This window comes from Rhinatrema bivittatum, chromosome 1 (assembly GCF_901001135.1).
Source record: "Rhinatrema bivittatum chromosome 1, aRhiBiv1.1, whole genome shotgun sequence".
NCBI lineage: Eukaryota > Metazoa > Chordata > Amphibia > Gymnophiona > Rhinatrematidae > Rhinatrema > Rhinatrema bivittatum.
Window position 1 is genome coordinate 427,983,519 of NC_042615.1, and position 19,042 is coordinate 428,002,560.

At 45.8% G+C, this 19,042-nt stretch overlaps 1 protein-coding gene across 1 annotated transcript in view; it reads left to right on the forward strand.

The window, feature by feature from the left end:
- Positions 1-19,042, forward strand: part of LOC115092778 (sialic acid synthase-like) — a 102,350-nt gene that overhangs the window by 77,173 nt on the left and 6,135 nt on the right. The window contains exon 5 of the mRNA XM_029604088.1: positions 15,262-15,528. Coding sequence (XP_029459948.1) covers positions 15,262-15,528 — 267 coding nt within the window. The remainder of the gene's footprint in view (positions 1-15,261; positions 15,529-19,042) is intronic.

Here is a 19,042-nt window from a genome sequence, read left to right on the forward strand (position 1 = left end):
AAGCAGTTGGTGAGTCTATGCAAACTGGAGGGGGGCCCATGTCTCCTGAGGAACGGAAAAGACGCCGTCAAGCAGATATCTGCTTTTACTGTGGGAAACCAGGTCACCGCATCACTCTTTGTCCCATTCACCCGGTAAAGCTCCAGGGCCCAGGTCCCACTGGAACGATGATCCTAGGCTTGACTTCTCCAGTTCCTCCACTCACGCTGCCCATGACCCTCTATCTGGGAGAACGTAAATTCTCTACGCTGGCTTTGGTGGACTCAGGGTCTGGGGGGAATTTCATTATGCGGGACATAGTGGAACAATTGCTCATTCCTACTCACCCATGTCCTAGACCTCTGTCTCTTTCTTCCATCTGCGGAGATCCCCTTCCAGGTAGAATAACACATACTACGGTCCCGCTGGAATGCTGCATTGACCCCAGTCACTCGGAACATCTCGCCCTGTATGTGATTCCAAAAGCTATCTACCCACTTGTCCTCGGCATACCTTGGCTCCAGGAGCATAACCTACAATTCGACTGGGCTTTTCTTTGACTAACCTGATGGGGACCCACTTGCCAAAAAACTTGTCTGAAAAAGAGTTCCGCTCGTCTTTATGTTTCAACAGCTCGCTTTTGGAAGGACTACCGCCGCAATACAGCAATACAGCCAATTCACTGATGTTTTTTCTAAAAAGGCAGCCGACACCTTGCCACTGCACAGAGAATTCGACCGTGCTATCAATTTGGTTCTGCACATCCCCATGGGAGTGTCTAGCCACTATCTATCCCAGAGACCCGCGCCATGTCAGATTATATTCGGGAGAACCTCCAGAAGGGGTTCATTAGATGGTCCACTTCCCCAGCTGTGGCTGGGTTCTTCTTTGTTGGTAAAAAGGATGGGACCTTGCGTCCTTGCATTGACTTTTGGGGCCTTAATGCTATCACCATCAAGGATCGGTATCCTCTTCCATTAATATCCGAACTCTTCGACTGTCTTCAAGGGGCTCAGGATTTTTCTAAACTGGATCTCCGAGGGGCCTATAACTTGATCCGGATATGACATAGTGATGAATGTCGTCCTGTAACACATGAGACGGCCATTATGAATATTTAGTTATGCCATTCGGCCTCACCAATGCACCTGCCATCTTTCAGAATCTCATGAATGAGGTGTTCCGAGACCTTCTTTATGAGTGTGTGGTTGTCTATCTCGATGACATTCTGATTTATTCCAACAACTTGCGTGCCCACTGCCAACATGTCTCTCTTGTTCTGCATCGTTTGAGGGAGAATCATCTGTATGCAAAGCTGGAAAAATGCATTTTTGAAAAGGAATCCCCACCCTTCCTTGGGTACATTATTTTCAGTCAAGGCTTCCAGATGGACCCGAGTAAGTTGAAAAGTATTCAAGAATGGCCTCAGCCCACTGTACTGTGAGCTCTTCAACGCTTTCTTGGTTTTGCAAATTATTATCACACCTCCAAACTGGCCGCTCCCCTCTCGGCCCTGACCCGCAAGGGCTCCAATGTTAAGACATGGCCCGCCGAGGCAGAAGAAGCCTTTCAATCTTTTAAAAAGTCCTTCCTGCAGAAACCCTGCTTCCGGAATCCGGATCCTCAACGTCCATTCACTGTGAAAGTGGATGCCTCCACAGAAGGGGTAGGAGCCGTTCTCAGCCAGCGCGATTCGGGAGGAACAATACATCCCTGTTCATTCTTTTCGAAGAAGTTCTCCCCAGCAAAACACAACTATTCCATTAGAGACAAGGAGCTTCTGGCCATCAAACTTGCTTTTGAGAAGTGGCGCCAGTGGTTGGAGGGGGCCCAGCACCGTATTTCTGTGTACATGGACCATAAGAATCTTGTATACCTGCAACAAGCTCAACAACTAAACCCCTGCCAAGCCCGGTGGGCTATCTTTTTCACAAGGTTCAATTTCGAACTCCGCTACCGACCTGCCAGTAATAACATAAGAGCAGATGCTCTTTCCTGTTCTTTCTCCTCTGAGGATCATGAGGAACTGGTTCAAACCATTCTAGATCCAGCTTGCATCATCCTTTTGGGCCACCCAGACCATACCCCCAGGCAAGACAGTAGTCCTTAAGAGACTCCGCGGCAAGGTACTAGCTTGGGCACATGACTCCCATGTCGCGGGCCATCCGGGATGGGCAAGGACCCAGAACCTTCTTATGGCTATGGCTGCTGTGCAGCCTCCTCACCACCAGAGGCCCCTCATGAGCATGCTCTCTTGGCTGGCCCAGTCTGTCCTACCTGTCTGTTCCATGTCCCGAACTCCCTATTTAACCCCACCTAGCCCATGCCTCAGTGCTTCGGCATCGAGTTCTCTTGGGCTCCCTGCTCTAACCTCCTGTTACTTTCTGTGCGGCTCCGGGCTTCTCGCTACCTGTCTTGCTCTGTGGTCTTAGGCCTCTGCTCTTCTGGTCCTGTAGCCTTCTGCCTTGCCTGCTTACTTGTTCCCTGTTCCTGTCCTGCTGCCTTCGGGCTTTTGTGTTTCCTGTTCAGTGTAATCTTGCCTTGGTTTGTCTAGTCCAGTCATTATCTGTCCTGCTCACCCTGGTTCTCTCATCCAGCTCACACTTACCTACATTCAGTCTCACACTTATCTGCACACTATCCTGATTCCACCCATAGCTGCACTTAGGTCCTGTGTTCAGACCACGCTTATCCGCACTCACATCCACGTGTACCCCCATGCTGTTCCAGTGTTTCCCGAAGTTCACTCTTACCCCCAGGCAGCTTGTTCCAGAGACTCTTCCCAGCCAGCACCCAGCACCAGAGACTCTTTCCAGCCAGCACCTAGCACCAGAGACTCTTTCCAGCCAGCACCCAGTACCAGAGACTCCTATCATCTTGCACCCGGATTCAGAGACTCTAACCAGCCTTACCAGAGATTCTGCTGTGGCTCCTACTCTCCTGTCTTGCTTCACCCCTGCAGGTAGTGTTCACCATACCTGGCTATCGCCCAACAGTAACACTCCTCCAGCGATATTACTGGTGGCTGGAGATGAGCAAAAATATCCGGGCTTACATCGACTCTTGCCCCACCTGTGCCCAACAAAAAACACCAGTAGGGAGACCCTGGGGTCTACTGCAACTGTTAACTACTCCCACGGAACACAGGACTCTCGTTTCCATGGATTTTATAGTGGATCTTCCTGCCTCTGATGGCAACACAGTGATCTGGGTGGTGGTTGACTGCTTTTCTAAAATGGCACACTTCACGCCGTTACCCGGGTTTCATCTGGAACAACCTCCCTGCAGAACTCAGGCTGGAACCTTGCCTGCTAACTTTTAAGAAAAAACTCAAAACGTGGCTGTTCCGCCAAGCCTTCCCAGAACCCTGGGATACACATTAGGCGTTATCTACTCACGATCAATGGAACCTCCCCTTCTCTGATTACCTGGACAGCATGGATACCGACTCTAACATGTGGACTAACTCTAGTCTGGACTATCTCTAGTCCGGAATTTGTTATTTCTCCCTTTAACTTAACTTAATCTTTTTTCTTCCAGCTACCTAAGCTTCCAAGTTCATGGTCTTCGTTTAATGTAACTTTGTTTTTTTCCTTTACCTAGTTATTTTACCCCTGTTCGATGTAAACCGACCTGATATGGTATTTAACCATGAAGATCGGTATAGAAAAAAATGTTAAATAAATTAGAGATGTGAATCGTGTCCTCGATCGTCTTAACGATCGATTTCGGCTGGGAGGGGGAGGGAATCGTATTGTTGCCGTTTGGGTTTTAAAAATATCGTGAAAAATCGTTAAAATCGTGAGCCAACCCCCTAAAACCCACCCCCGACCCTTTAAATTAAATCCCCCACCCTCCCGAACCCCCCCCCCAATGCTTTAAATTACCTGGGGATCCAGCGGTGGTCCAGAACGGCGGCGGTCCGGAACGGCCCCCTCAATTGAATCCTTTTGTCTTCAGCCGGCGCCATTTTGCAAAATGGCCGCCGCAAAATGGCGGCGGCCATAGACAAAAATGATTCGACGCAGGAGGTCGTTCCGGGCCCCGCTGGACTTTTGGCAAGTCTTGTGGGGGTCAGGAGGCCCCCCCAAGCTGGCCAAAAGTTTCTGGGAGTCCAGCGGGGTTCAGGAAGCGATTTCTTGCCGCGAATCGTTTTCCGTACGGAAAATGACGCCGGCAGGAGATCGACTGCAGGAGGTCGTTCAGCGGCGGTCCGGAACCCCCGCTGAACGACCTCCTGCAGTCGATCTCCTGCCGGCGCCATTTTCCGTACGGAAAACGATTCGCGGCAAGAAATCGCTTCCTGAACCCCGCTGGACTCCCAGAAACTTTTGGCCAGCTTGGGGGGGCCTCCTGACCCCCACAAGACTTGCCAAAAGTCCAGCGGGGGTCCGGAACGACCTCCTGCGTCGAATCATTTTTGTCTATGGCCGCTGCCATTTTGCGGTGGCCATTTTGCAAAATGGCGCCGGCTGAAGACAAAAGGATTCAATTGAGGGGGCCGTTCCGGACCGCCGCCGTTCTGGACCACCGCTGGATCCCCAGGTAATTTAAAGCATTTGGGGGGGGGGTTCAGGAGGGTGGGGGATTTAATTTAAAGGGTCGGGGGTGGGTTTTAGGGGGTTTTAGTGTGCCGGTTTTCCTGCCCTCCCCCTTCCCCCGATTTACGATTTTTTAACGATAAATCGGGGGAATTGGTATTGTATCGTGGCCCTAACGATTTTTGACGATTTAAAATATATCGGACGATATTTTAAATCGTCAAAAAACGATTCACATCCCTAAAATAAATAAAATAAATAAATCTGCTCCTCAACTGGCCCAGTTATTTTTACAACATATTTTCCATCTCCATGGCTTACCGCAACATATCACCTCTGACCGAGGATCCCAGTTTACTGCCAAATATTGGCAAAATCTCCTTAGACTATCTCCTTAGACTTCACTACAGCCTACCACCCACAAGCCAACAGTCAGGCTGAAAAAACCAACCATACCTTAAAACAATTTCTTAGGTCTTACATCAATGCTCGCCAGTTTGACTGGTCCTGTCTCCTTCCCTGGGCATAATTTTCACATAACTACCACTTTTGTACGGCCATGGGGGCTTCCCCCATTCAAATTGTTCATGGGAAATAACCCACCCCTCCCTTGCCCCTTTCATTGTCCGTCCCATCTCCTGCAGCGCAATTGACTGCAGCTAAACTCAAGGGACTATGGATACACACTCGGCGGATGTTCCGGGAGGCGGCTCAGTCAGCCAAAACATTTACGGATCTCCATCGAAGGCCAGCTCCCCAATTTCAACAAGGAGAGAGGGTATGGCTTAGCACTTGGTACATACGGCTAAGCGTACCATCCATGCGTGTGGTGCCACGTTATATTGGCCCTTTCATGGTACTCCAGCAGCTTGGCCCTGTGACGTAACAACTCCGCTTGCCTATCTCCTTGAGGATACATAATTCCTTTCACATTTCCCTGTTAAAACCTCTGGTATTCTCCTGGCCTTCTCGCTGGAGGCTATGCCAGAGTCGCTTCATATCAGAGGTGAGGAGTGTTGCAGACAGATACTCAGTACGTATCCATGCATCTTATTTTGATGTCTTCTGATGTATTGGAAAGATTAAATGATTTCTTTGCTTCGGTGTTTAATGAAGAGGATGTTGGGGAGGTACCCGTACCGGAGAAGGTTTTTATGGGTAATGATTCAGATGGACTGAACCAAATCACGGTGAACCTAGAAGATGTGGTAGACCTGACTGACAAACTGAAGAGTAGTAAATCACCTGGACCGGATGGTATACATCCCAGAGTTCTGAAGGAACTAAAAAATGAAATTTCAGACCTATTAGTAAAAATTTGTAACCTATCATTAAAATCATCCATTGTACCTGAAGACTGGAGGATAGCAAATGTAACCCCAATATTTAAAAAGAGCTCCAGGGGAGATCCGGGAAATTACAGACCGGTTAGCCTGACTTCAGTGCCAGGAAAAATAGTGGAAAGTGTTCTAAACATCAAAATCACAGAACATATAGAACATATAGAAAGACATGGTTTAATGGAACAAAGTCAGCATGGCTTTACCCAAGGCAAGTCTTGCCTCACAAATCTGATTCACTTTTTTGAAGGAGTTAATAAACATGTGAATAAAGGTGAACCGGTAGATGTAGTGTATTTAGATTTTCAGAAGGCGCTTGACAAAGTTCCTCATGAGAGGCTTCTAGGAAAAGTAAAAAGTCATGGGATAGGTGGCGATGTCCTTTCAAGGATTACAAACTGGCTAAAAGACAGGAAACAGAGAGTAGGATTAAATGGACAATTTTCTCAGTGGAAGGGAGTGGGCAGTGGAGTGCCTCAGGGATCAGTACTGTGACCCTTACTTTTCAATATATTTATAAATGATCTGGAAAGAAATACGACGAGTGAGGTAATCAAATTTGCAGATGATACAAAATTGTTCAGAGTAGTTAAATCACAAGCAGATTGTGATAAATTGCAGGAAGACCTTGTGAGACTGGAAAATTGGGCATCCAAATGGCAGATGAAATTTAATGTGGACAAGTGCAAGGTGATGCATATAGGGAAAAATAACCCATGCTATAGTTACACAATGTTAGGTTCCATATTAGGTGCTACTACCCAAGAAAGAGATCTAGGCATCATAGTGGATAACACATTGAAATCGTCAATTCAGTGTGCTGCGGCAGTCAAAATAGCAAACAGAATGTTAGGAATTATTAGAAAGGGAATAGTGAATAAAATGGAAAATGTCATAATGCCTCTGTATCGCTCCATGGTGAGACCGCACCTTGAATATTGTGTACAAGTCTGCTCGCCGCATCTCAAAAAAGATATAATTGCGATGGAGAAGGTACAGAGAAGGGCTACCAAAATGATAAGGGGAATGGAACAGCTCCCCATGAGGAAATACAAAAGAGGTTAGGACTTTTCAGCTTGGAGAAGAGACAGCTGAGGGGGGATATGATAGAGGTGTTTAAAATCATGAGAGGTCTAGAACGGGTAGATGTGAATTGGTTATTTACTCTTTCGGATAATAGAAAGACTAGGGGGCACTCCATGAAGATAGCATGTGGCACATTTAAAACTAATCGGAGAAAGTTCTTTTTCACTCAACGCACAATTAAACTCTGGAATTTGTTGCCAGAGGATGTGGTTAGTGCAGTTAGTATAGCAGTGTTTAAAAAAGAATTGGATAAGTTCTTGGAGGAGAAGTCCATTTCCTGCTATTAATTGAGTTGACTTAGAAAATAGCCACTGCTATTACTAGCAACGGTAACACGGAATAGACTTAGTTTTTGGACACTTGCCAGGTTCTTATGGCCTGGATTGGCCACTGTTGGAAACAGGATGCTGGGCTTGATGGATCCTTGGTCTGACCCAGTATGGCATGTTCTTATGTTCTTATGTTGTCTGATAACTGAAATATGCAAAGAAGAAGTAGCAGTAGGAAAAGGTTATATGGAACCAATTTCTTTTTCCAATTGGAATTATAGCAATACCATAGTGCTTTAAATTTATAGCTCTGAAAAGCCTCTTTTGTGACATTCACACAAATAATAAGGCATACACTGATCTGCAAATCTCAGCATAAGAACATAAGAAATTGCCATGCTGGGTCAGACCAAGAGTCCATCAAGCCCAGGATTCTGTTTCCAACAGAGGCCAAACCAGGCCACAAGAACCTGGCAATTACCCAGACAATAAGAAGATCCCATGCTAATGATGCAATTAATAGCAGTGACTATTCCCTAAGTAAACTTGATTAATAGCCGTTAATGGACTTCTCCTCCAAGAACTTATCCAAACCTTTTTTGAACCCAGTTACACTAACTGCACTAACAGCATCCTCTGACAACAAATTCCAGAGCTTTATTGTGCGTTGAGTGAAAAAGAATTTTCTCTGATTAGTCTTAAATGTGCTACTTGCTAACTTCATGGAATGCCCCCTAGTCCTTCTATTATTCGAAAGTGTAAATAACCGAGGAACATCTACTCGTTCAAGACCTCTCATGATCTTAAAGACCTCTATCATATCCCCCCTCAACTGAACAGCCCTAACCTCTTCAGCCTTTCCTCATAGGGGAGCTGTTCCATCCCCTTTATCATTTTGGTTGCTCTTTTCTGTACCTTCTACATCGCAACTATATCTTTTTTGAGATGCGGCAACCAGAATTGTACACAGTATTGAAGGTGCGGTCTCGCCATGGAGCGATATAGAGGCATTTTGACATTTTTTGTTTTATGAACCATTCCCTTCCTAATAATTCCTAACATTCTGTTTGCTTTTTTGACTGCTGCAGCACACTGAGCCGACGGTTTTAAAGTATTATCCACTATGATGCCTAGATCCTTTTCCTGGGTGGTAGCTCCTAATATGGAACCTAATATCGTGTAACTACAGCAAGGGTTATTTTTCCCTATATGCAATACCTTGCACTTGTCCAGATTAAATTTCATCTGTCAATTGGATGCCCAATATTCCAGTCTTGCAAGGTCCTCCTGTAATATATCACAGTCTGCTTGTGATTTAATTATTCTGAATAATTTTGTATCATCAGCAAATTTGATAACCTCACTCGTCGTATTCCTTTCCAGACAGGGCCAGTGCAAGGGGATTTGGCGCCCTAGGCGAGCCTTCTCCCTTGCGCCCCCCCCGGTCTCGGCCCCGACTCCTACCTCATTCTCGATCACGCCCGCTGACTGGGTTTTCTGGGTCGCGAGCAGGTTGGGCACTGCTCGTGGCCCGCCAAATCTCCACTCCTCTTTGCCACCACTTGCGGCCCCATATGGCTCGTACCCAGTAGCGCACCAAGAGTCTCCGGCGCCCGGGGGGCAATGCATTTGTGTGCCTCTCCTGCATCCCCCCCCCCCCCCCACCGTAATCCTTCTTGTACTAATGCTTAAGGTCACAGAAAATCAGTGGTGTCTCCAGACAGAAGAATTGGGGGGGGGGGGAGCCAAAATGACATTTCTTCATCACACCCCCTCTATAGCATGGATCCTGCTTTAAAATTGGTTACAAAAGAAAAGTGTTAATAAAAAAGTACAAAGGGTCCTCTGCATAATTTTAAGAAGCTGGCCAGTTTCACACTTCTAGTAAAACTACTATAAAATTATGTGATAGCCTCATTCAACTAATTCTATATGGCTATGAGAATGAAGTGTGGAATTTATAGGAAGGGACAGAATGTCAATATAAATCCTGCACCTCCAGTTCTCTAACTCTGGGCATCCACTGAAATTCCCCCAAACAATGGAGCTTGGATGTTTCCCTTACAGCTCATCATACTAAAAGATATTTTCAAATTCTGGTGTCACTTCATAATAACAGCAGCACAAACACCTTCCACTGCCAGACACATTGTGAACTAACACAAAACACCACAAAAAAGACACTCAAAATCTACACTGCAATCCCATCATAACATAACAGTAATAACACCAAGGACTCAAACAACAATAACCCTCCCTGTGAATAAGCAAGGGTAAATATTACACTGGGTCCTAGAATACCAATACTCCACCTACTGAGGAAACAAAACAAACCCGATTGCTATAGATCTCTATACAGACACTATATGATAGCAGAATCTCTCATCATGGTCACACACACAGAGCAGAGACAGACCCTCACCAAATACAGAATACAAAATAAAGGAGCACAAATTAGAAAAACCTGAAATGGAAACCCCAAGAAGCCAGACTCTGTGTATTAACAATGGAAAAACAGAACCACCATTCCTCATAAAGCAAATAAAATCAAGAAACATAAAGCATCAGTTATAATAGTAAAACCATACTAATAAAATAATATTTTAAAACTACTGATAAATAGAATTTCTATTAATTAAAATCATATACATTTTTTACAATTTCCCAAAACCAATAAAATATTTCAAAACAGCACATATATCAAATAACACACAATAATTAAAACTAATAAGGATTTTAAAAAGCCCCTGCTATCCATACATGGGAGCTCTTGATTGAGGTTATCCTCTCTCTCTCACACATACTTACATGTCCATTCTCTCTCACACATACACTGTCACATACATACACATTCATGCTCTTATACCCAACCATAACCTCTCGCTCTCACAAACACTGACACACTCAGGCTCTAAGGCACTCTCTCCCCCTCCACACACACACCCACACAAACTCTTACTCCCCTGGATTTTCTCATACACACTCATGCTCTCACTGGCTCCCTTACATACACACAAACACACACTCCCAGGCAAGCTTCCAATCGTTCTCACACAAACACACACAGACACAGGCAAGCTCCCAGTCATTCTCACACTGACCCCCAGGCGGGCTCCCATTCATTTTCACACCATTCCCTCCCCATCCCCCAGGCATGCACACATTCATTCTCACACCCAGACCCCCAGGCAGGCACCAATTTATTCTCACACACACACACACACACACACACACACACACACATACAGCACAAACAGGCAGGCACCTATTCTCACACATACAAACCCCAGGAAGACACCCATTCATTCTCATACACAGACACAGCCTCAGGCAGGCACCCATGCATTCACACACATACACCCCCAGGCAGACTCCCATTCATACACATGCACACACTAAGGGGCGGATTTTCAGAGCCCTGCTCGCGTAAATCCGCCCAAAACCGGGCGGATTTACGCGAGCAGGGCCCTGTGCGCCGGGAAGCCTATTTTACATAGGCCTCCCGGCGCGCGCAGATCCCCGGGACTCGCGTAAGTCCCGGGGTTCTCGGAGGGGGGCGTGTCGGGGGCGTGTCGGGGGCGGGCCCGGTCGTCGCGGCGTTTCGGGGGCGTGTCGGCAGCGTTTTGGGGGCGGGTACGGGGGGCGTGGCTACGGCCCGGGGGCGTGGCCGCGCCCTCCGTACCCGCCCCAGGTCGCGGCCCGGCGCGCAGGAGTCCCGCTCGCGCGCGGGGATTTACGCCTCCCTCCGGGAGGCGTAAATCCCCCGACAAAGGTAGGATGGGGGTTTAGACAGGGCCGGGCGGGTGGGTTAGGTAGGGGAAGGGAGGGGAAGGTGAGGGGAGGGCAAAGGAAAGTTCCCTTCTAGGCCGCTCCGATTTCGGAGCGGCCTAGAGGGAACGGGGGTAGCCTACCCCCCGTTCCCTCCTAGGCCGCTCCGATTTCGGAGCGGCCTAGGAGGGAACGGGGGTAGGCTGCGCGGCTCGGCGCGCGCAGGCTATACGAAATCGATAGCCTTGCGCGCGCCGATCCAGGATTTTAGCCGATACGCGCGACTACGCGCGTATCTACTAAAATCCAGCGTACTTTTGTTTGCGCCTGGAGCGCAAACAAAAGTAGGCTATTCGCGCTCGTCTGAAAATCTACCCCTAAAGGCAGAGACCCCCTCTCTTTCTTTTGCCAGCAACCTCAGAGCCTCTCTCATTCTTCTGCTGCCACTGTCACCGCTGCTGTATGGCTATTGCAGAGGTGCTGATTCCTGCTATTGGCACTGAAGCCCATTCTGCTGCCTCCTCTGTGCAGGCCCCATGGGCTTCCAGTTCCTCTATCTGATCTCGTACATTGTGAGATCCGCATAGAGAAAGTGCTACTCTTGCACATTCCCAAAGATTACATGTTCCAATCAGTAAAAAATAATTTATTTTTTTTTACATTTGCTGTCTGATCTTAGTTTTCTAATCGGTTGGTCACAGGCTTTTTTTTCCCACCTTCCCTTTCTTATTTTTTTGCCAATTCCTTTTATAACATATTTCTTTTCTCTCCATCTGTCTTCTTCCCTCAAACACACAGTCAGGTTCTCACTCTCACATGCTCTCTCTCATACAATCATTTATACACAGTCTCTCTTGCACATGCTGTCTAACTCTCACTCCCACATGCTGTCTTGCTCAAGCACAGGCTCTCACTGTCACATGCTATCTCTCTCATACACACAGAGGCTCTCACATGCTGTCTCTGCAAACATTCAGGTCCTCACTCCCACACACAGTCTCTCAACTCATCTCATACACGCGCGCACACATACACACTGTACAAACCCTCAGTCTCTCTCTCACCTCTGGGCCTCCTCTTCACGGGCTGCTGCAGGATGGGCTCTGCAGCGGCCCCGGACTCCTCTTCTGCATGTGGCTGATGCTCCTCCTCTTACCTGCCTGCGCGGCTCCAGCAACATTTTTCTTCCGGGGCCGCGCGGGCAGGAAGGAGGAGAAGCTCCTGCATTGGCTGATGCTCCTCCTCCTTCCTGCCCGCGCTGCTCCGGCAACATTTTTCTTCCGGGGCCGCGCGGGCAGGAAGGAGCTGGAGCACCAGCATGTTTAGACGCAATTGTTTTCTTCAGGCCGCCGATCTTCTTGCTGTGTGTATCCGGCACACAGCACAGCAGTAGTTCACCGCTCAGCCGCTATTGGGATGACGTCCACCGGCGGCCATTGGCCATCAGCGGCTCGGCGCCCCCTAATGCTCAGCGCCCTAGGCGATCGCCTAGTTCGCCTAGTGCTTCCACCGGCCCTGTTTCCAGATCATTTATATATATATATTGAAAAACACCAGTCCAAGTACAGATCCCTGGGGCACTCCACTGTTTACCCTTTTCCACTGAGAAAATTGACCATTTAATCCTACTCTCTGTTTCCTCTCTTTTAACCAGTTTGTAATCCACGAAAGGACATTGCCTCCTATCCCATGACTTTTTAGTTTTCATAGAAGCCTCTCATGAGGGATTTTGTCAAACGCCTTCTGAAAATCCAAATACACTACATCTACCGGTTCACCTTTATCCACGTTTATTAACCCCTTCAAAAAAATGAAGCAGATTTGTTAGGCAAGACTTTCCTTGGGTAAATCCATGTTGACTGTGTTCCATTAAACCATGTCTTTCTATATGCTCTACGATTTTGATCTTGAGAACAAAAACTATGCAAAACAAATTTAAGCAAATAATAATAAACAATAACTTAATATTAAGCAGCACTAGCAATTATATATGGTAATTAAAAATTGTAAGTTATGAATTTGACAGAGGATGTGGCAGTATTGGGAAATTTTCTCACCGCTGTGATCATCCTGCTTTCTCCTGCTTTCCTGGAGAAAATGTGAACAGTGGCAGCTGGTTCTAGTAGTTGTAGAGAGAAGAAGCTGTGTCCTGTATCCTAGCAGCATTTGGCAGCAGATACCTGACGTCCCCTATGGGGATATACCTGGGAGCCCAAGCTGATAGAAGTGACTTTTTATGGTGTGTTCTGAAGAAGGTAAAGGAATGGATTGTCAGGTAGCCCAGCTGATATCCCAAAGGTACCAATCTGTTGCCAGGATCTGAAGAGAAAGTAGAGTGCAACAATGATCAGGTATTGGAACTAAAGACACAATAGGGTGTCATCTGTCCAAAGATGACCTAAGTTCCAGCAGGGAAGTGAAGACAACCCAGGAAAGTAGCACATAAGGATCAGAAACCTTATTTGTGAAATTGTATCTTATGGATACAATGAGAAAATACACCATGTGCTAGATTGTTTGTATTGAAGACATTTTGCAGTAAATCATTTTGTTTTAGAACACTGTATGGAGACTCTTCATTGGAGTTTAGAAGTTAAATCTAATTAATTAATTGGGTGCTGAATATAATCCTCCACCCCACTAAGACTGAGAGATTGAGTCAGGCCTCAGTTTGGTATTGAGTACTGTCCCCTGTACTAAGTAGTGCCCAGAAAGAGGGTTGCATGTGTCCATGGGAAAATGTCTTAATGAATCATGCCCTAAACAGCTATTTGCCTCTGGATTTTTTTCAATTAAGGAAGGATGCAGCAGTTCAGAACATATCTGGACTGGGAACATTGAGTGATAGGAGTATGAGAAGGGTTGTGGTCAATCTATCTCATAAGTATGTCTTTTATAGATGTGTAACCCTTACTTGGTGGTTGACTTAGAGTACAGGGGGTTCATGGGGGGGGGTTCTCAGGGCCACTTTCCAGTTCTCTCTCCCTCTCGTATAGTCTGTAGGATCCCGGGACAAGGTTCTTTTGCAGTGGAGGGGATCAATCTACTAAGGTGCAAAGTATCAGGGGATGTGAGCATATCTGTCCACGTTCACTATTAAGGGATATGAACACCAACATAATACTCTGGAGGCTCAGTTGAGGGTCCAAAATAATTATTTACTGCAAAAATTTCTTAAATGGCAAAGTTGCACAGTTTATATCCGTTTTTGGCACAACAGATAAAAATCATAGGTCTCCACTCTTTTTTGTATCTGTGCAAGAGTCTCTCAGTATCTGGGCCAGGGAAAACTCTCACTTACCAGGCACTGGACAAGTAAAGCTTCCCTGGTGGACAAGGGTATCCTAGATGGGTGGAAAAAAATCCCCCTCTAAAATACTGGCAAATAAAAAATGTCTCCTCCTTTGCACAATCTCCCAAAGGTACCTCTCTACCAGGGTGCAGACTCCAGATGGGGGTCCTCATATGTATCAAAAACGTTTTACTCGCAGTCCCCTCTTCAGATGACAAAACAAGATCTTTATTAGGAAAGGTCCAGATAACAGGGAACACAGCATCTCTTTACAAGGTCCCCTCTTCAGGGTAGGAAGGATGGCAGCAAACTTCCTCGCCAATAATTCAAGGTTAAAGTCTTCACAAAAATGGGAAAATGTGAAATCTTCCTGCAGTGAGTCACCCCTGATCCAACCTACAGTTTGTGGGGTGGAGAGAAGTAAAATCTTCCCTTCCTCTAATCTAACTTAGCTATTACATCCCCCCAAATCCTCCAACCAAGGTACCAGGGCTTTCACAGGAAGGAAACCTCAAATGAATAAGTAAAAAAATCAGCAACCAAACTTATGGAAGTAGCACCCAGAAGATACTGGTCCCCTTTCTACTCCTGAAGGCATTCTGGCCTTGAGGCCTAGCACCAAAAGCAGGGGAACAAACTCTAACTGAAGTAAACACTCCTACCTACATCCATTCTCTAATTCAACAAGCCACACCTTGCCATGCTGCAGGAGCTAGCCATTCCAGCAACCTCATTGGAGGAGCTGCTCCAAAATGGTGTAACCCTTCTCTACTACCTCTTCCTATCCTAGCTCACAAAAGGATTTGAAGTAGGGCAATCAATCTAATTTGAAGTATGCCAAATATTTTGCAAAAGTGATATTTTTTTAGGTGAAATGTCATTTTAATTTTAGCCTAAAAAAATCCAATAGAAATGTTTTTCAATGATGTCTATCAAGCCCACATAGGTATATGTTAATATCTTACTTGGTATGTATTTTTTTGAAGGCATATCAGTCTGCATTTCCTGATATTCCGATTGGATACTCTGGTCATGAAACTGGAATCTCTGTTTCAATAGCTGCTGTAGCTATGGGTGCAAAGGTCTTGGAGCGTCATGTGACTTTGAATAAAACCTGGAAAGGAAGTGATCACGAGGCTTCTCTGGAACCAAACGAGTTGGCTGAACTAGTGAGATCAATCCGCACGGTGGAGAAAGCTATGGGATCTACAATCAAACGGCTCCTGCCCTGTGAAATTTCCTGTAAAGACAAGGTAATTTTTCCTGAAGTGTGTGTACTTAGCAGAAAAATAGGTCAACAAATTCTTCAGTGATTAGCTCTGCATGTAATAAACAATATGACTTAGAAACATAATATAAGCAATGTGGATTGGGCCCCCCCCCCCGGTCTCAGGCACTTATAAGCAAAGCAGGAGGCAATGATTGCTGTAAGCATTAGGAAAAAGCTTTCTTTATTTAAGCATTATCTGTGTATACTTCAGCATATTCTGATACAACAATGAATGCACTACACTTCACAAAGTAAATCATGGCATGTCAGTTTGATGAGAATAATGGAAGGTAGACAGATTTCCCTTGATCCTGATTCAGTCTAAATAGTAAAATTAATTTTAAAGTCACTGTATTTGTGATATATGCTGAAATATTACACCTTCAGACTCACATTCTGCTTCATTAATCATACCACAGTTGACCTACCATGTTAACTTAGTAGCTTGTTGAATTAAACTAGCTACAATATGGCCTGTAGTGTAGTACTGTTAGGTCATGCACACTCAAATTCACTGACTTGGTCTTCACTGGCTGCTCATCAATGACATTAGCTAAATGGCTTGAGGCAAAGGGGGTGCTTGAGTCACTGACCCAATCACTCGAGTCTATCCATCAGTGCTCTCAGTACCACCACCATTTTAGGCAAGATCAGTACTTGGGTCACTGGCCCAGCCCGCTTTCTAAAACAGCCTGAACTTTGGGGATCCTGAGCAATACACCAACCACTCCCACCAACGATTATATTTCATTAATCCAACACCTCAAATATGTGTTCTTGAGCTCAGGAGCAAAAAGGGAGGAAATCCATGCCAAAATGGAAATAAACAATTTTCCATCCTGTGTGTCTGCAATTTGATTTCTATCCTCTGTTTCTGTTTGTTTTCCTTCTCTTAGTTCCATTTCTGTCTTTTTTCTTTTTCCTCAGTTTTTTCCTTTTTTCCATCTGTGTTTCTTTATATTCTGCAGACTGCTCCACTTTTTGCCCTCATGCCAGCCTGTTACTTACTCTCCCTGTAGCCTGTTACTTTCTGTCACCTCCTTCTATAACTTATACATCCTCCTAACTCTTCCTGTCTTCTCTCACAACTCTGTTCTAAGCTTACTGCCCCTGCTTTCCCTGATTTTTGCCAACAGAAGTGAAGAAAATGGATGGATCAAATTCTATCACTTTCAAATTTTCAACAGTTTTAGCCCTGCCATTTTTGTTTCTGGCATGGACCCTTGGACCGAGGTGCAATTTGTGCAACTTGCAGGGAGGAGCCCTGCAGGTTCCTATTGTTGGCTGGCGGAGTCAGGTGAGGCAGAAGCCCAACTGGAGCTTCTCCTATACCACCCCACATTACCCTTCGTTTGACCCCCTTGGTGCCAGGGCCAGCAGGACTTAGGTGAGAGCCTCTGCTGAAGAGCTGAAGATCCAAGGAGGAGATCCAGTGGCAGGCCAGAGTCTGAGGCAGGTGGAGCTCAAGAGAAGTCCAAGAGCAAGCCTGTCAGAACCAAAGATCCATCTAGAGGGAAGGTGGGACCAATAGACAGACAGGGAGGTGAGGAACAACACAGGTGGGCAGGCACAGAGATAGAAAACACCACAGCAGCTGAAGAACTGACCACGAGAGAGAAGACAGGAGACAACAAAGACCATAATGAAGACCAGGAATGCAGGTAGGAAATGCTGAGGCAAATCACACTACATGGCTGTAGGTGACCAGCATTGGGATTTCTAATTAAAGGCTCGAGGCTGGAGGTAAGGTGGGTTGCGAGGCAGACTCGTAGACCACAAACGCAACAATTCTGCTTGTGGCTAATGTCTATTTTCAGCATTTGAGAATCTATTTAATATATTAGAGTCCATTTTAGTAGAAAAACTTTATATGCTATTGTGAGGGATATAATAAAATACCCTGAAATGCATTGATCTGCAGAGGGACTCTGAAATGCCTTTTCAGTTGGGGTGGCCAAACAAATTAACCAACTTCTGTGCCTGCGCCTGTCCTCATCACCTTTCCCCCCACTAACTCCCACCAATAATAGTAATATGGTAGTACAAATGCTACAAACCTTCCCCATACCGATTATCCCTCGATCACTCTACAACAGAGCTAATCCACACTTGCTCATTCAACGCTCAAAGAGATCACTGATTCCAATCATAATCTCCCCACCTACACAATTCCTAGGCTTATCTTTAATCACCTTAACCCTTCTCAACTTGCAGTCGCTCTCAAAAAAATCTCACATGCTTAACGACCACCGGATATCTGTGCCATTACCGAAACATGGCTGAAAAACATAGATACAGCCATAATTAACCAACTACCAATACAACAATATGACATCTTCTCCATCCCCAGACCTAAAAAAAGAGGGGGTGGAATAATGCTAATTTCAAAAAAAGAAATGAGACTTTCCCAGCAAACCGTCAAATCGACGACCAAACTAGAAATCGGACTATTCAAATCCTCCCAGCTTCAAATCTGCCTTATTTACGCCCCACCGGGGCTCCTTGAAACCGACCCCTCTTCCCTCATCGAAATTATAACTAAACACATCAACACCAACTCACCCGCTATCATTTTAGGAGACTTCAACATCCATGTTGACTCCCCCTCCCCATCATCCAATTGCGAAGCCTTTCTCTCCTCCCTCCAGGCTATGGGATTCAAACAAATTATAAACAACTCCACACACAAGGCAGGCCACACGCTTTACCTGATATTCACGAATGAAACCATCTCACCCATCTCTCCACCTTCCTGCACCCCCATCCCCTGGTCAGATCACTCGCTGATAGTTACAGAATTATCTATAAAACAAAAACAGACCCCCATTGCTACTAAATCCTCTATCCAGTTCAAGAAACCTTGTTCCATGGACATTCTCAACAACAGCCTCACCAAAGACCTAACTAAACTGGACCTCTCTGATGCTGATACTGCTATTAACTCCTGGCAATCTATCACACACTCTGTAGCAAACTTAATCTGCCCCTTATCTTCTAAAGTCATTGACCCGGCCCGCACGAACAAAAAACCCTGGTTCTCAATCGAATTGAGAAAACTCAAACAAGACCTACAACACAAAGAACAACGCTGGCGGACAGATCCCTCCCCTACCTCACTGTCTTCTTACAAAACAGCAATGAACTTCTATAGGACATCCATCACCCGCACCAAAAGATATTTCTACGCCAAAAAAATACACGGTTTCTTATACGACCCAAAAACTCTGTTCTCATATGTTGCAGCCCTCACCACCCCTATTCCCCCTACCTTCCCTGAAGAAGAAGTCCAAAACAAATCTACTGAGTTGGCAATCTTCTTTGACAACAAAATCAAAAACCTACTCGCCCCCCTGGCAACATCCAACACTTCATCAAATCCCTCGCAACCACCAAACCAAAATCCTTCACCAACTATACACAAACAGACGCTAGAATCTCTTGAACCTACATCTTCCCTGGAAATAGAATCGATAATCAAGAAAATGAAACCTTCTTCA